The sequence below is a fragment of the Phaethon lepturus genome, unplaced genomic scaffold (assembly GCF_000687285.1).
Source record: "Phaethon lepturus isolate BGI_N335 unplaced genomic scaffold, ASM68728v1 scaffold54214, whole genome shotgun sequence".
In the NCBI taxonomy this organism is placed as follows: Eukaryota; Metazoa; Chordata; class Aves; order Phaethontiformes; family Phaethontidae; genus Phaethon; species Phaethon lepturus.
In genome coordinates, this window is record NW_010538026.1 from 3,860 (window position 1) to 30,714 (window position 26,855).

General features: G+C 38.7%; 1 protein-coding gene across 1 annotated transcript in view; it reads left to right on the forward strand.

Moving 5' to 3' along the window:
• Window positions 1-26,412, forward strand: part of TEKT5 (tektin 5) — a 26,703-nt gene extending 291 nt beyond the window's left edge. The window contains exons 2-8 of the mRNA XM_010286641.1: window positions 6-292; window positions 1,561-1,644; window positions 3,308-3,378; window positions 5,405-5,548; window positions 7,615-7,837; window positions 22,736-22,890; window positions 26,199-26,412. Coding sequence (XP_010284943.1) covers window positions 6-292; window positions 1,561-1,644; window positions 3,308-3,378; window positions 5,405-5,548; window positions 7,615-7,837; window positions 22,736-22,890; window positions 26,199-26,412 — 1,178 coding nt within the window. The remainder of the gene's footprint in view (window positions 1-5; window positions 293-1,560; window positions 1,645-3,307; window positions 3,379-5,404; window positions 5,549-7,614; window positions 7,838-22,735; window positions 22,891-26,198) is intronic.
• The last annotated feature ends 443 nt before the right edge of the window (window positions 26,413-26,855 follow it).

The window sequence follows — 26,855 nt, forward strand, 5'->3', positions numbered from 1 at the left end:
TCGAGACTGGCACCATGCGAACATGGCTCAGTTAAAAGGCTCTGAAGCCTCCAGGTACCGTGCCAGTAGACTGAACACTGATTCAATGAGACTGATGCAAGATAAAGATCAACTGACTTATCAGATGCAAGAAGACAGTAGAAGAAACCTGGGAGAGAGGATCTCTAACATTGATTTCTGGAGATCTGAGCTCATTTATGAGCTAGAGTGTCTGCTGAAAGAGACCCAAGCCTTGGAGACAGCAAAGCAGCGGCTCGAATGTGCTGCAGATGAAATGCAAGGACCACTGAAGGTGGGGTTGATGTAACCAGTTATTTCATGACTGTATTGTGGAATGGGTAAAGAAAATGGCTTTATCTCTGTTGAATACTAGTATGACTTTTACTCACCAAGACAGATCTTGGTGAAACATTACCTTCGGTAAGAAGGAAACCTGGCCACCATGGGCTTTACATATGAAAGTCAACAAAGGAACCTATCAAGACACTTCTATGCCCTCTTTTTTCTTCTTTTCTGCTTGAGGCTCTCCAGGAGCCTGACTGTCCCTCAGGCACTGGCTAGTCAGCTCAGTACATTACAGGAGAGCAGAAGATGGCCCTCTAAGCTGCAATATCCCCATATCCTTACCCTGCTCTGAATTTTCTGTTATTGCTTGGTGAAAAAAATATTTTCACTTAGGATAGCATATTATTTGTGTTACATTCTGAAGTTCTCCAGAATCTTACAGGCAAATTAATTGCAACAGAAAAAGCCACAATAAAATAAGAGTCAATGAATGATGCTAGCAAAAAACTCAAAACATGCAAAAACTAGAGTCAAAGTTCTCTCATAAACATCTGGGGTATTGCTGATGGAAGCCGTGTCTATCAGAAACGTTTCCAGGCAAGTACAAATAGAAAACCAAAATTCAGTATTCAGTGATGACTTTTTTAGTTGTCTGTATCTGTACTGATTCTGAGTGGCAGGCTGAGCATGATTGCTCTTCAGGGAACACTTTCTGCTGAAAGGCTTTGTGCCAGCTAATGCCGTTTCATCTATTAGTATGGTTCTTAACCGGTGGATGAGACATTAAGAGTAAGGTTAACCTGCTGGGGCAGGTTAACTGAATTCCTTATTAAATGACTGTCATTATGCAGTCATCCTCTTGTACAGGTAAGGAACTTCTAAACTTTGGCATTGGGCACGGGAGGATGAGGAGAGATGAGATTAAAGGATTTTTCTAGGGATGAGTGTAGAACAACACAGGTGTTTTAATCCACACGATTTACAACAAAGCTTGGGCATGTTGAGATGTAGGCCTTGCTGCACATTAATAAGCAGCTAATCAAATGGCAGCTATGGTGGCAGCTAATCCTTAAACGTATGTATTAACAGGTAAGTAGGAATGAGCCACTAAGATGGATCAGTTGAGCACAGTGAAGCCACCTCCTATTCTGTTCCACCCTCAACAGACCGACTTTACTTGACATGTCAGCTCAGTGGCCCCTTCAGCAAGGTTCAAGGCTTCACTCCACAACGCTGCACTGAGCCTATTACAAATGTTCCTCTGTTTGCTTGCAGAGAGCCCTAGAATGCCTGTACCACCGTGAGAAGCGGAAGGGTATAGACTTAGTTCATGACAATGTGGAGAAGAACCTCATAAAGGTAAGACCAGACTTAGATGTTTGTTTTTCAAACTGTGAAAATAAATATTTAGTTGGATTTTAGTTATCACAGTAAAAACATTGCAGTAATTTATTCCTTTCATTCATTTGGAAGACTGAGAGCAGGGGACAAGAGGAAGAAATTTGATAAAACTATATGTATTGGGGATGGTTAATGTTCTATTCATCCTTCCTAGAGCAAAAAGAATAGCCTAGCAGCCTTGTGAGTTCTTGTCCAGTTCTATCTTCCTTGATCCTATAAAACAAGGTAGAAACACTTCTCAAGATTGTTTTCTGGGCCATGGTCTATAATATCTCCGAAGACTTACAATATAAAATGCTGGTTTACTGCCTTGCTATATATACGGTGTTACTGAACAAATAAAATGCAACGGATAGTAGTGATTGATAAATCTTTTAAATAAAAAAATAATCAAATAACATTTTGCTAGCGTATTTGAAAGAAGTTATATTGGATGTGTATGAGAACAAAAACACTAAGAGAAGAACATTATGGGACAATGGCATTGCTTCAAGGACTTTTCTAGATTAATACGTTACAGAAAGATGTGCAGACCACTTGGATAACCAAGACGCTTGTTCAGAGCCTACAGCCTTGGGATTTTATAATTTTAATGAAGAATCAAGGAGCTAATTTATAATAGCTTAATTATTTCAGCACTTAATTTAGCATGAGAATTCAGGATAGGATGAAATACTGCTAAATGTTCCACAGGAACAGATGAAAAGACTGTTTTTTCAAAATGAAAAATAAAGACTATTTGCCTGACTTCCCCAAGCACTGCTCTGACTATGGAGCAAGCTAGAGAGAGACAATAAAGGACAACAAAGGCTCATTTTGTGTAACAGAAAGGCCAGTTCTAAAGTTGCTGTCACTCCTACGCATACTGTACAAGTACAGAGACAGAGTTTGTATTTTTAAATTTGGGGTGTCTTAATGACTTCCAAACAATTTAAAACACTTAATTCCCCGTTTCAAAACTCACAAACTGCACACACTTAGGTAAGAGGGTATGTTGGACTAAAACAGTTTTTAAAAAGGCAAAAGGCTGGAACACCATTACGTTGTTTGAGGGACTGTAATTACTGTGTTTGCATAGCTTTCAATGTGGTTGGTTTGAGTATTTTTTATTTATTTTAAGCTGAGTGGAGCCTGGCTTTGAATTTCTTTGACTAATATTTATAGTTTTGAAGAATATTACAATATACCTCCTTAGGGAGCCTGTTACTGAAATCAGATATATTTTCAACCTACTCCACTATTAGCAAAATATTTGTGTTGTTCTAGAAAAATGTAGTAGTAGTTAGAGAGGGTAGTTTAATGGATTAAGGTTCATGTTTCAAGTATCTTCATTATACTTAAGCCAAGCAAAATGTGACCTTATGTTTATTAGAATGACTCCATCCAATAAAATCTACTAACAGGTTTGATATAATATAAAAACACATACACAACCAAGTCAAAAGATACAACTTTTTAGCACTGATGAAGAGAGGGACCAAAACACATCCTTTTTTGACCAACACTGCATCTGAGATACGCGAGATGGTTGCAACATCTCCAATGCAGAATTAAAAGGGTAAATTCACTAAAACAAATGAAGTTTCATGAAAGGGCTGACACTCTATATTTTCCACTGCAGGAGGTTGATGTATTCAAGGACTGTCAAGAAATATTGACAAAACTTGCACAGAAAATTAGTCAACAGTTGGGGTAAGACTTTATATTTAATTCCTGGTTTAAAGATAGGAAAACTGAATTCAGTGTTGGCTAGTATCTAATGACAGATTAAAAATAGCAAAGGCAAAATCAGAGACAGCCTGTTAGATGCTCATCGCCCTCCACGTCTAATTCTCACCAATGATAGAATTTGTATGTTAAACTGCAGAAGAGCAATACTTACCATTTAAACATGGCTGTGACTCAATTTTCAAAGTCATGTTTAATCTGAAATCCTTCATTAAAATTAGGGACACCAAAATTATAGCTTAGTTGTGCCAATGTTGTTATGTGGCGCATTGGAGTGAAGTTCAAAGGGATTTTTTTTTAATTACAAAACTACATTCAAAGGAAAATTATTATTGACAAAAGAAACGGGAATCTAAACACATCATAAGGTATGAGATGAGTTATGGAATGAACTTCAATTATTTTTATGTATATTTATATAGGTTTTTGTTATGGGAGGCTTTGGAATTTATTTTATTTCTTTGAGAGTACATAAATATCCTAGTAAATGCAAATTATATTTAATTCTTACAATTTAATTAGGTAAAGCTATTCTGAATAGACTGTTCTGTTAACTACACAGAACTGATACAAATTTTAAAAGTCATGTTTATATGACATGACATGATTCTCAAAAGAAACAGTTTAAGTTCTCTACAACTACCCGAAGGGGCGTTGCGGTGAGGTGGGTGTTGGCCTCTTCTCCCAAGTAACTAGTGATAGAGCGAGAGGAAATGGCCTCAAGTTGCGCCAGGGAAGGTTTAGGTTGGATAATAGGAAAAATTTCTTTCCTGAGAGAGTGGTCAAACTCTGGAACAGGCTGCCCAGGGAGGTGGTGGAGTCACCATCACTGGAAGTGTTCAAAACATGTGTAGACATGGCGCTTCAGGATATGGTTTAGTGGGCTTGGTGGTGTTGGGTTGATGGTTAGACTTGATGACCTTAAATGTCTTTTCCAACCATAATGATTCTGTGATTCTGTGAAGTACTCCCCAGGAAGATAAAGATAAATTGTACAGTTCTTGATTAATACATTATAGAAAAAAAAGACATAAGTAGATTTTATAAACAGCTGCTTTTATTAATGGCACACAGGACTCGTATGAGTTAGGTTAGATGCATTTCTGCTGTTCATCCCACTACTGTAACATATTAGGTATATGATCAGATAAAGGCTAAATTCACACTTGGTCGCATGAACTTTGTCTAGCTCTTCAGGCTGGCATTTCTGGTTACCTTTGATTCAGTTCTGTCACCACAGCAGGCAGACTGATAGTAATACCAGTTGACAAGTACATCACAGAAACAACGATATTTGCAAAAAATGTCAATATGTCTGCTGTCTTCCCGATGCACCGGAAAGCAAGACTTCAGTTCTTGCTTCGTCCATATTACCCCCATTCTATCCCAAGGTCTGCCAGGCCTTTCCCCTTTCGGAAGGGCCAAAGGAGATTAAGTTACTCCAAAAATTCCTTGTGGGTAAGAAAGCAGATGGAGCAACATAATTCCTTCCTCGTGATCAAGATGAGCAGAAATATTTAAAAAGATTGTCCGGTGCCAGGCAATTTGAATTATGCTAAGTGAATTTGTCCCCCAAATCAGGAGAAATGGGAAGCCACAACTCTGGTCTGCCCTTGCTCACTGACAGCTTTGCTAGCGTGAAGGTTGTCACTGAAAACCTCCTCCCTTTTGCTCTGAGGCTTTCCTTCATGCCACACAACAACCACCTGGTATTTTTCACCCTTGGGGTTGTCTGTCATCAAAATGACAAACATTATTAAATGCAGTGACTTAAATGCAATTCTTTGAGCGATACTCACTAGAGGCTAAAAGGGATGAATGGTACAGCCGCCCCCTCTAGCTAAGTTACAGCACCGAGCATTTTCAAGCCACTGTAAATGCCAACAAACTATAAAATGAAGCATTGTAGGAAGCTAAGGAAAGCAAGTAGCTATTTAGCACAACAGCATTAAAGGTGGTTCAGATTAAGGTAACTCTTTCCCCTTCGCAGCATCAACAGAGATGCACAGCATGCCCTGGAGCAGGATCTTTCTGACAAAACGTCAGCCCATTTTATTGATGAGAAGTGCTTTAATCTGAGGAACACATCGGACAGCATCAGCTTTTACCATGGAGTGGAGAAAGCAGATGAGACGTGAGTATGGGTGGCTATTGTAGCCTTCTCCTTCCCTGCTCCCTGATTACAGCACAAGTCCTAGCCTTATCTTTGAGAAGTAACATAGAAAGAAGTGGCTTCTTTCTCCATATGGCCCTGTCTTTCCTTGGTGTGAAACCCTCCATCCTGCCCAGTTATTCCCTGCCTCCTAACGGCTCCATTGTCGGAGGCCGGGCAGAAGCTGGCAGTCTGCAGCACCTACAGCACTGATGTGCAGGGAGCCGTGTTCTTCGGCCAGGACGATCGTCCTCCACTGCGTCGCAGCTGGCTCCTTGCCCTCAAACTCCGTTCTGCAGATGCCTCCCCTTGGTTTTGATTGATAATGTTTTGTGGCCTTCAGGTTTCAAAACCACATCCGGTCAAATTAAAATTCAGCTAAGGTGTGCAATGTGGTAAACAGCATGCAAGTGTACACCAACGACCATATATATTTTTCGTAAAAGTCGCGTGGGTTATTTGGAAATTAGGCCATCAAGCTATACAGAGTTACGTATTAAACAGGGTGATAAAAAGATTGAGCACAGCTTTAGCATTACGGACTAGACTGAACTAAAATTACTGAAGTGCCCCAATTGTATACAGTTTTAGAACTGTTTATTAGCAGTGGCCTCATCGAGACCTGCATCCAATCCAAAAGCAGTAGCAGAAGAAAAGCAGCTTGCAATAGAGGGCACTGTTTTTGTGCTAATGACTTGTTAGTTCCCTTGTCACTCTTTAACGTAGCAATATTTGAATGGAGAATGTGCTCTACAATCCCAAACGATAACAACTCTGTCTTGCTAGAAGAAGCAAAAAAATAAGTATTATTTGTTTACTTATGTTCTGTTTTTCATTAAAAGATCACCTCATTCACTACTGAAATGAGGGCATATCCGAAGGAAACTTGGCAGGCATTCTGCTGACTCTAGTAACACTACCTACTTTTAGGATTAGCAATGAATAAAATTATTCTTGTCAGCTCTGGTAACAAGCAGGTTCATGTGGATAAGTTTTACAGCCCTTTTCCTTTCTCACCAACCATTATTGAAAGAAATGCCGTTTTTCATTAATATTTTCCCAAAATCATTTGTCAGACTGAGACATACCTGCAGTACTCAAGAGCAGAGCAGGTGTTTTCTGCCTCAGCAGAGCCAGCCAGATAAATTACAGTCGAAAAAGCAATGTTAAAAAATAGATTAAATACTAAGTATTTCAAATAGTCCAGATGGAAACCTACTTGGAAATTTAATTTTCTGATGAGAATATGAATATAATCATCAGACCATAGCAGGGGAAAAAAAAACCCCAAACCAAATACCCTACAGAAAGTACACTGAGATTGCCTGGATCAGTAGCTGTAATGCCTGCTCAGGTTTAGTACCCTGACTTATGCACTTTACTATGGTATCATGTCGGTTACCTGAAACTGCTTAAATAAATGTGTGGTACTAAGGAATTCCAACTCGTTTAGGAAGATCAGTACTTCAGTTTGGAGAGAGAGGAATACCTTTTGAAAAACTGAAAAAAGGGCCCCTGTGAAAACAAGCACTGACAAAATTAACTTTTTCTTTTTGCATCCCTTAATATTTATTCTCAGTGTTCAATAAAAATCTAAAGTAAATGTGAAACAATAAATAGTGACCTGTCCGTGCAGAGTTTAACGTATAGGCATAATCCTTAGAAGGAAGTTTTGTGTGGAGAAAGTATGAAAAGAAATGCAAGAAAAGTATGCAAGAAAAGGTCATTCTCTACACAGCAAAATGTATGGAGTTGACGCCAGGGCCACTAAGACCTTTAGTTAGCAGCTACAATATTCAAGCAAGCCACAGAAACTGTCAAAGCAACAGCTCTCCAAAATTTTAAGTTGTTGTTGACAAATCTTTGGTTTGTAGAGGAAAAAGGAAAAAAAAAAGTGGGTGTGAAACCCATAGAATCACCTGATGTACGTGATTACACAGTTTGCACAGTTTAATGGATCAACATTTAGTGTAATTAGCTCCGAACAGAAAATAGCTTGCCTAAGCTTTTATTTTTCAATTTTCCCCTTATTTTAAATTTCTTACTAGTGTTTCAGTTCCTGCAACGTGGGCTAAATTCAGTGAAGACAATATCAGGTGCTCTCAACATGCAAGGGCCAACTCTGTCAAGCTGCGAGAGGATGCAGAGGTTGGACTGGAGAGCACATCTGAGGAGATGTGGAATCATTTCATCAGTACCAACTTGGCCTTTAACAATCGTATTGCTGAAGTAGCTGATGCAAAGAACAAACTCCAAGCACAGCTGGCCAAGGTAAGAGTCACGAGGAGTTGTCAGCTGTGTATTATCTTAGTTGTACCTGAAAGGCATAGAACTCTTCGCCAGTGTTTACATCCTTCCTGAACAAGCACCTCCTCAAAAGATATACCTGCATTACCTGTCCTCAAACGGTGCATTTAAATCACAGGCAGCCTGAGCAGAGCTCATTCAAAGACCGGCAGACCAACAAGATGACAAGGTTTACAAGGAACAGTGCAACATCTGTCCATAATCACACACCGATTATTTTCATTTGCAGCTTACATGTTTAAAGTGAGGAAAGATACCTTAGATGGTACTTTTTTTTCTGTTTTACACTTACAGATGATATTCCCTGGCCGTTTGCTGATACAGATATAGTACATGAATTACTTTTTTTTTTTTTTCTTAACAGTGAACTAACTTTGGAATGTGTGTAAATAAAAAGGCCCACAAACAGCATCACGTTTCTCTGTTTCAGAGGAATGAGAAGACTAAGTTTTTGCACTTTCTTTTTGCAGCAGCAAGGGAAGAGCCCTGAATTAACTAAAATTTAAAAGTATTTTAAATTTACAGAATGTCATTAGTCTGCCTTTGACACCTAAGTTTCAAGTTTTCCTCGCCCTTTTGATAAATACATTTCTACATCTTTAACCTGAATTTTGGAAACAGCCTGGTATTTCAGGGTGGGTCAGACAGTGAACTTTTCAAACATTTGTTCTGCCTTTGTCTTCATATTACTCAAAGCAGAAATGTCACAGGAGTCAGACCTGTATTAATCTCTACCTGTATTGCCTTTTCAATAACTTTTCACTTAAATAAGTGATGTGCTAGAATTGTATTAGTTGAATTTTGAAACATGTATTCTGAAGTTAACAAGAGGTGCTGCCTTTGTATGGACAGATAAAACCTTGTTAAGCCAGCAAGACTCACTGTCTTACTTTCACGTGACTTCAGTCTGAGTTCAGTAAGTTCTTCCGTTAAGACACTTTCTGTTATAGAGCAGCCTCATGTTCACTCATTTGTTTCAATGCACATTTGGAAACAATAGAGTTTTCCTGCCATTCTATTTGCCATGAGTAGTTTAAGACATTTTCAGTTTATTTTTAGGGACTCTTAGGAGAGTGCAAACTAACCAGCTAAATATGTGTGAAGTCACAGCACATAAATTAATGTTTTCTTTTTCCCCTGCTTATAAAGCATGAAAGATGTTGAATGTAGTTTTTTGTGTGTTTTAGATTCTGTATGATCTAGCCAGCTACAGCACTTTATCCCTGAATTGGCCATCCATCGAAGTTTCTTATGGATTTAAATTTATGAGCATTTGCTTCACATTTTCCATTGACCTTTTCTAATGCTTTTAAGTTCCCCTTTTATAAAAGAACTTATAGCATAAGGTAGCACAGGGTGAACACACGGAATCACAAAATACATTGCGAGATATCAACATATGAGTAGGGATTTTGTCATAGAGTCCAGCTGATATTATGACATAATGCTGACAACTGGTATATAAAATGAAAAAAAAAAAATTATGTCCCTATACGGTTACACCGTTAAATAGCAACAATAAGCTATTTGGAAAAACTTGACTAATCGTATTTGTACAAAAAATAATTAGTTTGTATGGTAGACATGGAAAAAAAAAGCATCAAATAAGATTGCACTCTGTGAACTAATGCTGCTGTTACTGCTGAGTTACTAGTTAGCACATACATAGCAGAGATACTTTACTCATCACAAGCTCCATAGTAATGTAGTTACATCAGAGTAACAAAATGCTAGAGAAGAAACCCACACATGCTGGTGATGAGTAATTCAGGCTAGCCAGTGTTGTCAAAGAAAAGGAAAATACAAGAGGTTTATTGAGCAAAAATCTGGTTAATATTTGGGTGAAGTTATATGATAGAAGTCCTGTTAGTTCTCTTGCTCACCATTCAAAAGGACAAGAGGAAGGAGAAGGCAAGCGAGGGCAGAAGTAAGGAGTGAGCGCTCATTTAACAGTTATCTATAGGTAAGCATCACAGAGTACGCTTTCTTCTTTCTCCAGGCTTGCAGTATAGTCTGATAATTGGAGAAGAAATATTGCTAGGATATGCTAGCCAGTGGTGCTCTCTCAAATTCTACCACACTTCCGTTCTTCCACTGGGATGTGATTATAATCAAATGCAGCTACTACAGTTCCTGTTCCATTCACATGTAACAGCAATTAGACAACGGGTGCCACAATTTCAGTTTTTGTGTTAAAAAAAAAAAAAACAACAGTCTTTCAAAGGCTGTTTTTGCACTGACTTCTCAAGCAGTGAACGCCACTCTAGGACATCCTTCTCTCTGCCAAATTATTTCCCTAGCTAAGCAAGCTAGCTCCATAAAGTGATAGGAAAATGAGCATAGAAAAGATATGCTATCTTGGAACTAGGAAAAGCTATTAATTTAATGAGGTCTGGAGTCCATTTCAGAATGAAAAATACTTTTATGATTTGTTAAACAGCAAAATCTCTTCCAGACAAAAAATAAACTACAGGGAACCTCCTGCAATCATTTGTTTCTAAAATCAGTACCCTGAAAAAGGAAAGAATCAAAAAATACATACAAGAGTAAGTAGTGTGAATATCATGATGATCTAAAAAAGATTCTATGTTGAAAAGGCACATTTTCTTCTGTTTATATCATTTGCACATAAAAGATCATCTGGTTAACATTACAAACCAAATGCCTAACTCCTCAGCTTGTGATCCACTGCACACTTTAGAAATATAGAGCACCAGGCGGAACAGTCTGTCGAACAGTTTGTCTTGTATTGTAGATTTTATCTATTGGCCCTTAAAAAATTTGGTTTTCCTTTGGAACTAAGCTTTTTGTAAAAACTCATCTCATTAGACTTAACCTCTGGAATCAGTGTGCTGTACTAGTGCCAGTCATTAACATCATGGTGGTGATTATGCTGTGTGCTATGGTTAGCATGTCATGCATGTACTTAAGATGTTTCTCCTGGCCTGATTTTTTTTTTTTCATATTTAGTTTGTATTGCCCATATGTGTAATGGCTTTATGGCCATGTGTTTACAGTCCTGACTTTCTGTGCAAGAATGTTATTGCTTCAAACGTGTTTAGGGCAAGTCACTACCAAAAGGAACATGGGCATTGCTCTGGTAATGATTTACCGGAACATTCTTGCATTGCTGTGATCAAATGCTAAAGGCCTTTCTTTCCCTTGCCTTGATGGTAGTATTATATCATATGTGAGAATATGTGAGCAGAGTGCTATTCATTTATTGCTTGGAAAACAATAAACAGGAATAAAAATACAGGGATGAACAAGAATTAGTTCTGAATTTACCCAGGCAAGCTAAGGAATTCTATGTGCAGTTTGCTGTACCAGTTACTTCCAAAGAGCTACAATTTTCCCCTCAGTAGGCATTTGCGCATATACTGCATCATATACCTCCTTTCGTAGGTGCTGTTGTCTGCAGCACTGCTGTTCAAGAGAAGGTTGGTGGGTTGATATTCTAGTTCAACAATAGTCGGTAACAGTTATGTTGTCAAAGGCTCTGTATGAACAATCTACAGCAGTCTTTCCAGCGTTCCTTCTCCGCCTAAGTACCACCAAGTCTGTATTTCTCATATAAACAAAAGGCGAAGAAAAACAGTCATCCATTATTATTCCATTTAGTTTTATTCTAGGATATTGTCCTCCTCAATGTCTAGACAAGTGTGTTCTATATACCAAAAGATACCTTCATCACATAAATACATTCTGTGTATCCAGTTTTTACTTCTATCACGGATTATGCCAGAAGCTTTGCCAAGACCTTCTCCATCAATGACATAACGTCTCCATCTCAGGTTACAAACTGTACAAGTCTCAGAATAATAACTGCACAGCAGTCCATCTGGTTTTATAAGCGTTTTGTCTACTTCTAGTACTGCTGGTGGACTTGTACCTCGGTTTCTAACGTTCCTGTACCATTTACCTTGAGTTACTGAAATACAATTGAGTAACAGACTCTAAAGAATTTTCCTGTTGTAACTGATTGAGGTTCTGTCACAGAATTTAACCAAAATTCACACTCTAGTGTTCACACATCATATTTAGAAGCACATGAACAAAGTACAGTCTTCAGAAAAAGACTTCAGCTAGTTTGCCTTAACCATACACACTTTCCAATCCAGGTAAGCCAAGAGATGCACCTAAGAACTTTTCCTAGTAGGCATTTGAAAAAACAGATTTTTGCTCCTTAAATAACTTTTTCAAACTCCAACATTCAAGCTGCTTGGCACACAGCCTTTGCCTCATTTTCATGTCTAAAACAGTCCAAACAAGACCAATTACCTTCAGTTTCTAGTCATCAGACAACACACATGACAAAAACATTCATACACTATCATTTTATAATATATATTCACCTGTCCCATCACGTTTTTTTACTATAAACCTACAAAAATTTGCCTTTAGTTAGAAGGATGGTTTAGCAACTTACAGACTTCTTGCCTTGGGGCAGATCTTTTACCTATAAAAGGCTTTTACCCTTTATTCTACTTAGAGTCTGGTCTGAATCCCAATACTGAATAGGCTCCAAATTCGGATCAAGTAACAAAGTCAGCACGAGGAAAGTCTCCAGAGAGCACTGGTTGTCAGTGATCCCCATTTGCTTTTCTGCACTCTCAGTCCAGCTGCTGTCTGCTCTCACCGTTACCTCACTGATGTATTCAGGAAATTGTCTGAGTTCACTTCAGATTTTAATTGTCTGCTATTTGGCTTTTCCTGCCTGCCACTTCTTCTGGGGAAGCTGGCTGGTGAGGCTGACAAACCCCAAGTCTATCAGAAGTCTGGGAAGTGATTTGCATAGGGGAACAGTAAAAAAGGATTAAATTGCTTTTGTATAATTTTGAACAGGGAAGTATTGAATGCAGAAGGGAAGTGCTGTCCTTAAGAACTTGTTTTATGTCTGTCCCTGTCCAGTTCACTCTAGAGGTTCTATGTAAAATTATTCCCTGCCCACTTTTGCTTGATTTTCTTCTAGAGGACTAAGACAATTTGCCATCTTTACAGTGGCAATCAAAACTGAGCATGTGGGAGCAAGGGCTGCAGTATAAAGCATTTCTTACCGCAACTCCAAAGCCCAAAATCATCACAGATGCAAGAATGATTAAAGAACTGGCAAGCAAGCAATTGATAAGAGTAAGTTCCTCAACTTTCTCTTTAGCAGGATGAAAAGGGTGATGTTAGTAGCACTCTATGACACTGCTTTATTTAGCTTATCCAAATAACAGTTGGGGTAGAGGCAGAGAACTTGCTAAAACCACAAGTATCTATAAAGAAGGAAAAAGAACCATAATAGAAGACTTTTTGCTTGAGCAGACAAAGCCAAAAAAAGAATCAGCGGTCAGACAAAAGACAAACAAATCTAGATGGAAAATATAAGCACTTATTTTTCAGAGCATAGGAATTCATCACTGCAACAGGTTACCACAGATGGATGGCTTCATTAGCACCAGGAACTCAAAATCAACATCACTTTCTCCCTGCAAGCTCTGCTCTCTCTATAGGCACCGGCTTACAAAAAGGAATGTCTACAGAATAGACTAGTGACCTGCAGGCAGTGCACTCTTAGTGCATAACTAAGACTTCTTTCTGACCCTAAGATTGAAAATGTCTCATTTCCATTTCTGTCCCAACTGCACAAATCCATGATTAATTTATCTTACTTGATCTTGGTCATAACAATGTGAGGTTCATCCAGAATTTGGACAGCAGAACCCTGGAAATATGAGGTGCTGGAGACAGAAGCCCAGAAGCCCTAGCTAGGTATCTGGCACGGGTTGGATCACAAACCAAAGAAGGTATTACAGCTCCACTGTTTCACCATCACTGGGCTCACAGAGCACGCGGTCGTTTGAGGATGCAAGATTCTGCAAGAGTCTAATCACCATGTATGATTCCGGCCAGGCTCAGAGCTGCTCTAGGACCAGGGTTTTAGGCTGGTGAACAAAAAATATAGGGTACACAATTCAGTGTAGAAGAGAGTGGTGTGTTGTCTTTAGCATGCCTCAAGAAACACTCAGTTTATGCCAAGAGATGATATGGTAAATATATTTTACATCTGGTGTAAAAGTACACAAATCTTTAGGAAAAGAAGGAAATCCTTTAATCATGGTGCCAGCCCCTCATTAATATGTTTGCATCTTTTTTCCATAAAGTTAATATTAATGTAAATAGTTACCTTGGCTTCAGTCTCCTGGAAATAACTAATAGGGCAGAATGTTTATGTACATTAACTCTGGGAATCAGTCTGACCAGACAGCAAGTGACATATTTACACAGTCCAGTATTTATGCCATACCTAAACAGCAGATTGTCTCTGCCAGCTCCAACACCTGTACTGTGTTCAGAAGTGTTTCTATGCCCAGAGGCAGAGTGCCCAGCACTACCTTCCTCCAAGCCTTGCTATTCCACTACCTGGGAGCACAGGGATCAGAAAGATGCTAGAAGAACTTTCTGCTTAGTAAAAGCATGAAAAATTAACCACCCACTCCAGTAAAGGAATAGCTACAATTCTGAGTATTTCCACTCAGTTCACTGAGAACATACGCTTTTAGAAACAGGTTGTTTTGTTTGATTTTACCCCTGGGGTGTGAAAAGGCAGTATATGACATCAATATATGATGGACATTAACACTCACTTTCCTTTTTGCCTGGTATATGTTTACTCTACCTGAAGAGCCTACAGAATTTTTAGTAAGTTACTCCACCTCTTAAATAAGTTACTCCCTCAGATTCTCCATCCTTCACACCTTACTTTTCTTAAATTTATTTATAAATTTAAGAAAAAAAATTCTTTCCTGTCTTAGCAACTATTAATTATGTTTGTATGGTGGCTAGAAGGAAATACTGAATATATTTTATATTTACACAACTTTCTTCTAATTCAAGGGATGAACTTAATTCTATAACTAGCATGAAATATAGAACAAAAGCCAGGAAAGCCTCAGTGGTATAAAAGTAGAAACTGCCTATCAGCCTCTGAAATAGTTTTTAAAACTTCTTATCTGAGAAATTCTGAAAGGAGCCCTCCTGTGGCTGTTGAAAAGGACACAGCCTGCTCCTCTGAATAGACACATAAAGAAATACTAAAATATGATGGGAAGTGTCCATGCAAGAAGCATGCAGGAGAGATGCAGCAGCATAGTGAGCTGTGGGAAGGAGTATGCGTATAGCAGAGGGAGTACTTGCCCTGTGGCACTTGCCCCACAAAGGCTTTCATCTCAGACCCCAATCTATCCTCACGTAACGGTTTTAATATATTTTTGTTGATTGCTTTTTTCCCTTCCTCTCTTTATGCCTTAAAAATCTCAGTTATTTGCAGTTTTTCGTGCCTCTTCATGGTGGCTGGGTATACAGTTAATCTTATCATTTAATACTGGAACCTGTTTGAGAATAAAGTTTTCAGATGATTACTGAACAGTAACTCAGAAGTGGTTGGGAAGGTGTGTGCTGGTTGATGTAGGCAGCTCGAACTTGCTTGGAAAAACCTGTTTGAAGGAGGAAATAGTTACTTAAGCTAGGAATAGCCTTTTGCCTACAAACCAAGAGAAATTATAGATGAAAGCTAAGGCACTCACTTGAAGACAGATTTCTCTCTCCTAAAATTGTTGCCTAATCTCATGAAATCATAAAGACTCACATAGGCTACATCAGAGTAGGAACAATGGGCAAGTGGAGAAACCACGTAGGAGAAGCCTGGCTCCTCAGCACGCCGTGCAGCAGTGCTCCACGTCAGGGATTAGCCTGGGGGCCCGTGAGATGAGGAAGGCTAGAGTTATCATAACCAAGTGACAGCCACTGCACATCAGGATGGATTCAGGTTGTCATGAATCTAAGAGTCTGTCTTTACAAAATACCAGAAATCTCTTCTCACACCGAGGGACACACAGCTGTTAGGTAAAGGCAGCCTGCATTAAATGGATGTCAGACTTTGCTGGCATTGATACAGAAAACTTCTTTCTGCCACAACGCTGATGTGTGAGAAACTGAGGTGATTGCTACTATTACTGCTCCCTCCCCTGCAACCCATCTGCACTCAGGCAATTCGTATAAACTTGGCAAAGGAAACAGGATTTAGTTCAAGGCAGCAGGGCTCATATATATTTGTAAAACTTCCTTATCCTCAGAAAGGGCTGTCTGGCAGGAAAGAGATGGACATGTGTCTGGCAGGAAAGAGATGGACATGTGTAGTAGCTTGTCTAGAAAAAGCATTTTCAGGCTCCAAAGCGTCATAAGACAAATGCATTGCATTGACTCTATAGTACAGGGCAAATTTAGCTTACCATGACTGGGTTGAAATTTCATTAATGACTAGAAAGCGTCTCATTCCTGACAAGAATCAATATTATAGAGCAGCTGCATGAGGCACAGCGGTTGCTCTCTGGCACCATCTCTTTCTAGAGACACCTCTCTAGAAAGGGATGTATACCCTTCTCTCAGATGAGGTAACCTGAGACAAAACAGAGCACGCACAAGGGCCAAACTGCCTGTTTTATTGCTATTTTGACCTGGTTTAGCAAAAATACGTTAATAACATAGCACTTAATTTTGTTCTCCTAAATGATGACGCACTCCAAAATTGCTGGTCCTGCAGCATCTGAAAGCATGATACACTGTAAAATGGAGGACAAATACAACAGAACTCTGAGGCTTATTCTTGTTCTTTGATAGTTAAAGGTGTAGCAAGGAGGTATGCAAAGAGTTAAGCATTTCCTTGTGTATAGTTATTGCTTCCTCTGTGATTTTGAAAATATTTTAGAAAATTCAGGCAAATTATTTTCTCCCAGTATAATTTTAATAGATCCGTTTTAAAATAAACATCTTGTACATTTTTAGGACCAGCGGAAACGTTAAGTAGAAACCAATTGCATATAAATGTGAAATGGATTAGATAATTTGCAGAGATCAAAGTCAAAAATGCATACTGGAATTCAGTGGAAGAAACACTTTTGCAAGATTGTAAATTGTTATACCAACCAAATGCAAGACCAAACAGGTCCTCTGTTTCAATCTATGCTGAATAGACTGATCTGTGTAAGGACACAGATTAAATGTCCAGATGTATATTTAAAGCCTTCATTGTTTTAGAAGTATAGTATTTACATCCTGACAGTTTCCTCTTTTCTGTGAAACTGTCATGTTTAAGACAGTTATAAAGAAAATATCAGGGATTTTATAGGTATCCTTGGACAGGCATAGAACTTGCAGCATGCTTTAGCTTTCAGATCTGTTGACTGTATTTATGCCAGCCCTATTCCCATTGTTACAAAGCTTTATAAATAAAAGGTTGCAACATTCCCAAATCCAGACCAATCTCTCCATTCCTGATAGGAGTTTTTTGTTGAGTGTGATTTTTTTTCTTTTAAATGTGCTATTATTTTTTTCTTAAAATATTCCTGGACTATTCCTCACCACCATCTGATTAAAAGCAAACCAAAACTTGATAAGCTATAAAACAGTGACCTGCAATTCAGCTCCAAAGGAAACAAACAAACCCTAGAAACAAAAAAAGCAAGGGACATGGTAATGTTTGTCAAGAATTTGTCAGAGACATGACAGTAAAAACTGTCAGATCCAAGTTCCTTTCAGATTCAAGATGTAGGTTATACTTGCAATCCAAAGATTGCAAGATATCAGTTTTACTTTGAAATAATGTGGTCACATACCCTAAAATTAATTGTGAAATCAGTCAAAATTACACTGTCTATTCAATTAAGTATGGTAACATCAACAAATGTAACTTTTACAAAATCATTTGGATGAAATAGGGAAACATGTATGAAATAAGTTTAAAAAAACCGAGGCAAAACATTAAAGAAATTTATAAAACGAGGGCACAAAAATGCTCCTCCCACCATATCACCAGGCTGCTGCTTTTTGCATTTGGATACTAAACACTGAGCAAACCTTGGAATCAACAAAGGAACAAGGATAGCAGTCAGACTGTAGCATTTTAAAAATGCTTATGCTGCACGTAAGACTACGCTGATTACATAATGAAACGTGTGACTTCAGTGGCTCTTTCTCTCGGTCTTACTGTATCTAGCCTACAAAAATTGTGGCCTTGGTGAAGTGAGAGAACAGTGGTAGTGCAGTTTTCTACAAGCTCTCAAGAATGCTGCAGCACAAAACTTTACTCATGTCCTGGAAAGGAAAGTTTCCGGATGGGCAGCTGCCTGAGCCAGTGCCTCACCATGCTCTCTTAGCAACACGCCGCTCAGCGTTTGTTGTTTTTGCTTCCTGCCTTTGGAGGTCATCCAGAAATGACGTAGACTGGTGCAACACTATCTGGTGATCCTCCCCACCAATCCGTTTACAGATAGTAAATTATCTAAATCATTTTATCCAATGTGAGGCCAGAATGAGTAATTGAAAACTGTTTGTATAAAGCTTCTACGATGTGTTGGAGGTGGTTCCCCTGAGGCCATTTTTCTTTGTATGTCTTAAATGACAGTGCTTTGAAAAAAAAAGTAAGAGAAAATTTGAGAACACATAATGAACCTAAACCACATCCACTTAAACGTAGCCAAGCAGGACTTAAAAGATGGATGCATGGTTTCATGTTTGAATTTTGAGTTCACAGGCAGGTTTAAACAATATTTTTCTTTAGTGAATGAATGAGGGGTTTGCTCAGTAGCACTAATCAATTGTCTCGGTTGTGCATAATGTGCTTGCACACTACTACCTTTATAAGCAGGACACCAGAGCGTAGTTACTGCACATTGTGCCAACACAAAGTCTTACAAGGGTTGAACATAAAACTGATTTTTCAGTAACTTTTAGATGAAAGCTCTCTTTTCATGACTCATGAGCTACTGGATTCTCAATAAAGAGAAACATTTCCTACTTAGACTTCAGCGCTTGCACTTTTTGAACATCAACATTGTGTGAATTTGTGGGCTGTGCAAGCTCCAAACACTTCGTGTCACTTCTAGATACAAGACTGCTATTGTCCTGTGTCAGTTATATGCCATTATTTATGGGGGAAGTGCACACATGACTTAGTAGTCTAAAAAGAGAGGACAATATAGTCTCCTGCTTCTGTGGCACTAAGGGAACACCTATGTGTTTGCTATGCGTACAGCATTAAGTGCTGTAAGGTAATGGAAACAAACCTCAGGTTTGATGATTACCAACATTCATGCACTTGAAACATTACTACTAAATTTGAAATACATGGGTTTGAGGTCTGGCAGTTGTACTTGCACCGTGGCCATGTATGAATGCATCAGAACAGGATGTGAGAAAAGCGTGGGTTCAGAAAATTGTTCAGAAAACCAGTTCTCTCTGTTAGGTGAGCTTAATGAAAATGGCCTTTCCAAGAAACTGAGGACAGTTTATACATGGGCAATCTGCTCAACGTTGTCTGTACAAGAATCAGCTTGTTCCCTCTGCATCTTAAAAAAACATCCAACATGTAATTTATTTTTTCACACAAGCAGAATGAGAGAGTAAAGGGACCCAACTGTTACAGCACTGTCACGTAGGACTGGAACGGCCATGGTTTGCTATAGGCAATCCTTATATAATAAGGATTTGTGGCAGAGGAGTAGCATTGTTATCTGAGATACTGAAAACTACTGAATTTCTTCCCTCTTATAAATTTGTGTAATGCTCCCCAGAGTCTGCTGCAGTATGTTTCTGTACACATACTGCATCCCCTTTGATGGCTTCCTGCCTTCCTTCCACACATGGAATAAACACAAGATATTGATACTGCTTTCAAAGAAAGAGTGCAGGAAAAAAATTTCTTGCACAAAATATTAATTTCATCCTCTTCTCTAACCTGATTAGAACAATTAGCACTAATGAAGTGTAAGACAGCTTGTAACCTAACTCCACTCACCAAATAAATTAAATTGTTTTGATTCATATTATCACCGGACAGAAAGTATTAGCACAGTGACTACATTACATGCCTACCACAACACGAGTGCATTTGTGAACCGCAGCATCGCCCTAGGGAGTTGGTTTCACAGTCACGGATCATTAATCAAGTGCTCTGGGCTGCTTTAGTTGCGCTGTTTCATTGATAGATTTGCTCCACAAAGGTGAATCACCATTTCCACCTGCTGCCCAAGAGAGAAAGTGTTATCACCAATTAAGCTCAAGGTCTGAACCACAAAGGTCCTACCCAGAATCTGAACTGAGAGTGCAACTCCTCTGTTCCACCATAAGTAGAAAACAAATAACCCCCTCAATCCTTTCTGAAATTGAGACATAACTTGTCCCAGTTCTTACTGGGCTGAGATACATGCTGCTTTGTTTCATTGTTTTTACTTTGAATTACACTTCTTATTAAAAAGAAATAAACCTGCTTACAACTTAGTCCAAATTGTAACTAGAATTAATGCGAGAGACCAACAACCTCCCCATACCTCACTGCAGGTAACAGAACTATGCCCCAGTGAATTTGGCTCACTTGCACGCAGTAAGGCGTAGCATGGGAAACGCCGCTCTAGTGACAGAAGCTATAACATAAACACAGGAAAGGAGGACCCTGCTAAGCAGCGGGTGACCTCTAAAAGCACTGTGTATTCTTTGCCTCACAGCCTTGGTGCGTCCCCACCGGCTGATGTTTTTGGTTAGCGATGAAGGTGAACAGTGGGAGCAAAGGATAGGACTGATCGGCTTGTAGAACTCTCCCCGACATACGTCCCTTTAATCACCAGCAGCCTGTCTAGGAGCTGGACCTCACCTTTGTCATGCACAGATGAACACGCACTAGGTTCTCCTAGGCAGGTTATAAATAGCAAAGTTCTGACAACAGCACAAACTACTCAAATTCTGCTTCTGAGTAGCAGAAGACCCAAATCCTTGGTGTTTTCAGGGAAAAGGAAGGATGTGGGCTTAATGCATAATGTGCACATTTAACTTCATTAAGTCTCTTTCCCTTGTTTTTTTATATATAGAAATAAGTATGTGTAACTGGTAAAGTTGTAGATAAGATGTAAAACAATGTATTTAACAATGAACTCTTATTGTAAGTAGTTCCTCTGCAAAACAAATAGCTACCAAAGCACACTGGATCACCTGCATAAATATTCCCCGTAAAACACAGGGAGTTTACAGTGATTATCTAATTAAGAAGGAACCACTGCAGAGTAAAATTATAGGGAGAAATTTGCTACCGTTAGCCTTACTTTCTTCCACCCTATGTCACCTTCATAACAACCCAGATTTTTTCCCCCCAGCATTCTATAAGCAATTAAAGCTTCTTTTTGGGTGAAGATGCTCTCAAGCTAGCTCTGCGAGAACAAACTTTGGACTCAAAGGGCTCAGTACAGTGTGGAGACCTGGCTTCATATCAGTGCAGTCATGTTCATACGCCGCTGCTTCAGCATCCAAGATGATTCATCTATTGGAAAACTGCATTGCTGTAAGGGTCGAACTGGTCTGGACACTGCTAGCAAGCAGATCTTTCACATTGCTCTGCCTTGCAACATCAACAAGCCCTTAAGGATTTGGACTGGGGTGCAGGTTCCTGGCATCGTTAACTCTTTGGATTTTGTCTATAAGTAACATTTCATCGGCAGGAACTAAACGGATTTTCAAACCACAGACACCATTACCAAACCTGGGACAGCTTAGCGTGCAGACAACATCAAAATAGCAGCATAATTTAAATCACATTATGCAATTTTTAGCAGCTGTTGAAATTCAAGTTGCATTGATTGTAGTAGGCTGGCTGAGAAACTACATTTATTTAGTTTGTTCTCTTCCATTTTAAAGCTGTCTATAGGAAAAGCTTGAATAGGTTCACCACAGTGGCTGTAATGAATCTTCATAAATGAAAGTAACATAATAATCAATTGTTTGGGAAATGTTACCTGAATATAAACATTTTCTCTCTTCTTTCTTTTTTAAGACTGAGCAAAGCTTTTCCCTTGCAATTTCTCTCTTTTTTTCATGCAGATTAAAACATACAAGAAGCACTTACAGGATCCTCAGTTTTATATGATTATAGGATAACATGCACTGCAACTAAAAACTATGCTATACTAATTCCATAGGCCTCTCCTTTTTGGTGACGTTTCACTCTGTATCTTCCCCATTTACAAAAAGTAAGTTTTTAAAGGAAGTTGGTCTTTCCTCTAGAGCTCCCAGCAGAGTTTTCAAAACTTTGACAATTTAGTTTCAGTATGAAAATATGACTTGTGTTCATATATTTTTGCAGCAGATGTCCCCAAAACACTTGGGGTATGAAACAATTTCAGAGGCGACATACTTGATTACTTTTGAATTTCTATGAAGCAAAAAGAAATAAGAATTGAATGAAGGTTTAAATGAAAATGTCAGTTTATTGGAATTGTACCTTTGCAAAATGTTCCTAGATCAAGCAGCAGATTTTTTCATTTAGAAGAAAAAATGGAAATAAGTCCCTGAAGAGCTACAAACACTGCCTCTACGAAAATGGCTGTATCACAAAAACACAGCTGAAATTTCCCCCATCACAATAATTCAGTGCTTCTCTTCTGCTTGTAATAAATTTATAGTCCAATTTGTCTACAAATTTCTTAATTTTATAATAGGAAAGAGATGGTGCATTTCTTAGTGGAAGTTGTTCGCCTGTTTTCCAGGAACAGCTTCATTAAGTGCTTTCATTTGATGTATGATTGTATGGGCCCCCATCCATATGTGCTATCCCATGAGCTTTGATTACCACATGTCTTTTTAAAGAAATGGCAAGATCAAGCCAACACATTATACAAATACACCAGACTGAGTTTATAGTAATCTCCTCCCCTAAATTAAGCAAAATGAAATGACATGCCAGAATGGAAGCAGTTCCGAGAGGAGTGTTTCAAAGCAGGGGTGAGTTCTGATTTTGTATGCACAAGGCTTACAAAAACATTCTGCTTTGTTCAGATACTTCAGGAAATCTTCCAGACAGAAGACACAATCATGTTACTGGAGAGATCCATAAAGGCAAAGGAGTACCCACTGAAAGTGGCTCAGACCCGCCTGGAGGGAAGAACCAAACGACCCAATATAGAACTTTGCCGTGATGCACCTCAGTTTCAGTAAGTAAAGGCTAGATTACTCTGTCCCTTCCTTCATCAGCCACTCAAGAATGGGAAATTTAATGACAGTGTGAATGGGTTTGATGAGGTTAGAATTGTATTCATTACACTGCGATACAAATTCTAGAAGAAGATAGTAAAATCCAAACAGCTATGTTAAAATAATGGGCCAAAACATCTAATGTTCAATGTGTGTAGTTGCCTTTAACTGTCCTGGGAGAGGGACTCTAAGAGCTCAGTTGCCTGTTGGTGGCTGATATCTCTTGGCATTCACTCTCATGTCTGAGTTGAGGCTTAGAAATTTATTTTAATTCCATTCCCTATGAAACACAAGATTTCACTTTAGGAAATAACATGTTTCTAAAAATCAGTTATCTCAAACAAATTTCTGTCTTTCGATGCAAAAAACTATCTAATGGTCAAGCTCCTTAAAAAGTTAATTGCAAATAGGAGTGAGGCAGCATCTCTTACCGCCTCAGCTAATTTTCAACTATTTAGTGCCTCCAGTATCATCATTGTACAGGTCAGGTCACTTAGCATACATTTCGGTTATAGAGCTGCAGGGGCTTCCCAGCACCTGCTGGCATCAGCCAGGTGACCCCTGTGCTGTGATCCATTATATAGTGTGTACTGTGTCTTTCTGGATGTACAAGATGTCTGAGATACTAGTCTTCCTTCCCTAATGACTGAAGAAGGGTCTTTGGAATTTTAATCCCATTTAGCTCCCTCCAATCCAGTTGGAGCACACCAGTGTTCCAGAAGAACACTACTGAGTATATCTTATTTAAAATACTGTCTTCGAAATATTCAGGGGGCAGGGGGTGGGGGTGTCTGTCTCAAGAAATACTGCAGCAGGGTTCTTCCCATAGCTGGAGTGAATTTCACAGTCCAGTAAGAGAGAATTTTGCATATTTTCATGAAAAGTGGAAAGCCATTGCCTTTTTGTTTTTGTCTCTGGCAAAACCTCACTGTATAGAACAGCTTCACATGCAATGAGATGAATGAAGTACATAATGGTTAAACTGAGTATTTATATTATTTTTCCTAAACAGTGTCCTATCAGCTCAAAAAGCTTTTAGTCAAACAAGGAAGGGGCAATAAATCATAGTTTATTGTACTGGCATCTTTTCACTTTTTCTAACTCCTTAAACCGTAAGTCGTAAAATGCAATATATATTTTTTCAGCCTCATACCTCCTTAATCAGATCTTGACATTTCCTTTGGCATATCCATATATTAGATTTCTTCAGCTTTGCACTCTACTCTCCACATCCATTCTGTCACAAAATACTGTTTTGGATCTGAATTCTTTTATATCCATTTGGATAGTTTTATTCACGTGGCAGGAATTAGCTGTAAGAAACCAGAAAAACTTCTGATTGCACTGTAGCATTCACTTAGCAGTTACATTTACTAATTAGCAGATCATCTCCATTTCACTTACCACTACATCATCAATTAGGTATGCAAATAAGCTAGTATCAGCATTTTATTAAAAACACACCAACAAAACAAAACATGATGTCCTTAAATATTAACACACAACTCCAGTCTTATACTCAGTCTGAGTCTTGTTCTCTCCCTACTTCCTCCCTGAAGATCTCTTCCAAAAAATGTCTGCAGCATTATGATTGATATCAGCCCCGTCAGCAGGACTGCATGTATCCAAGATGTAAAACTTTCCTGATTTAGGATCAAAAATGTGCTGAGGCAGAGTGTCACATTATTCCTTCTTCTCACACTTGCCAGTGATGCTGTTGATGTTCAAAAGGGTCCCGACTAAAAAAGTTTGGAAGCTTCATTTGAAGCCACTGGAATATCAGAATGTCTTTGAACATTTTCTTCAATTAGGTTGAAAGGACATTAATGTGAGATGCTTAAAACCAAAAAGTACGTAGGTGTTCTAAATCAATCCAACTTCTACTAGCTTATAGGTTATATAAGAGCTTCACAAGCTGTTGCACAGCTATTCGAAAGTATTTTAGGCTTAACATACACACAAATTTTCTGTCAGTCTAATACGTTTTCTAATAATTTAACCAAAATGTTTATACAAGTACACTGTTTACTAGAGGTAGTTACATTGGCAGGCAATTAGCATCTTCTGTTCTTCTTCCTCCAATGCATAAGAATTTTGCTCTACCACAGCTCCCTACTCCAGACCAGGTTATTTTGGATGTTTTACCTGATCCAAATAATTGAATTTTATGTAACTGCAATTAGAAATAGAAATTCTGATAGGGTATTTGAAATTTAGATACTGTTTTCTATCACAGTTTTTGTCTGAGCTCACATCTCTAATAAAATGTATTTTCTTAGAGACAAAATCGTATCTGAGAAAGTAAAACCATTTGCTAATTCACTTTTTAAGGATTTTTTGCTTTTAATTGATTTGTTAACTGTATTTCTCATGTGGTTTACAGCAAGAAGGAATTCAGCCCAATAGCTCAACTGTAATAGGGAAAGAAAATATCAGATGAACCACTTCTTTGTAACATGTAAATGTTATCTGAGCTTGCTGTTTATTTAAAAGGAAGTGCTGATGTTGGCACTTGTTCTCTGTGTGTGCTGCCAAGTTTGTAGTTGAAGGCATTACACAGAAAACAGATTAATAAAGTCTAGTTTTTCTGTGCTGAAGCAACTGGGACTAACCCAGAACAAGTCAAAGTGGGTTCTGGAAAAATCAATCTTTCTTATAGTCTATAGTGCAATTAATAGAACATTAGACAAAACACAAAAGTTGACAGTATTAAGAGAGTTTACCAGATCAGTGATTATACAAGAAGATTTGCCACATGTCCATTGATAAGCCACTGGAAGAAATGTGGCTAATATCAGCTCACAGGAAATCTTGATTTCAGAGTTCCAGATTCAGTGGTTATTCTGCCAGCGATTCTTGTACCAACTAACAGGCTGCTGTGCCAAACCTAGACTGTTTAGCACATCCTGTTGCACAAGTTGAAACTATCATGAACTGCACCAAAACTCTCCGGTAACATCCATCCCAAACATATTCTGCAGGACCGTATGCAAGTGCTCAACACAGCCATGCTAGCCCTAGGGGCTACACAAATGACAGGCTGCAAGTGAAGAAGATAGCAATTAGAAAAATATATCAAAGTGGCTTAGTCTGCTGTTGAAGGTCAATGCAAGCAAGAAATTATCACTTCTTATAGATGCCCTACTGATTCAGTCCAAGCCAACTGTTCAAATCCTGCCTGAAAGTGTGACCTGTCCACTGTCAAAACAGGAATGTGGCGAGGGACTGCTAAAGTTACGTGAGCAACCTGTCCCCTTCTCTTTTTCAGGCTTGTCACTGAAGTTTACACTATAGATGACACCTTACAAACCCTAAAGCAACGTCTGCAAGAAGCCCGTGACACTCTGCAGATGCTGAATGTCAACAAATCAAAGCTGGAACATGAAATTTCTGTGAAGGCAAACTCCTTCTTCATTGACAAGACATGTATGGACATGCGCAAAGTCTTCCCCAGCACCCCACGGCTCATTGGCTACACTTGAATAGTAACCTTTGATATCTTAGTGCATGACATAAAAGTCGCAAAAGTTGTGACTATTTCCTGAAGGAAATCATTATTATTCTGTTGTCTCCAAAAATGAAGACCTATAGAAATAAACTAATGAAAATTAATATCATGCCTCTTTCCTTTGAACAACCTCGTATTCTCAGCTGTAGCTATTACTAATACAATTAGTAGACTTATTCTAACAGAATCAGACCACGTAAAATAACCAGACAAATATTACAAGACATATGTGAGTTACTAGCTAGAGAAAAGGTTAGACTGAAACGCCGAACTTCAACAGAATTAGTACAGTACAGGATTTAACTGTTCAGGATAATGTGCCAGCTGTGTTTCAGTCCTTGTCTGGAAAAGTCCCGTTTAAACGCTTACTCCATCCTTACACTCTCCTATCTAGCAATGCTAGATTTGGTGTTTAGA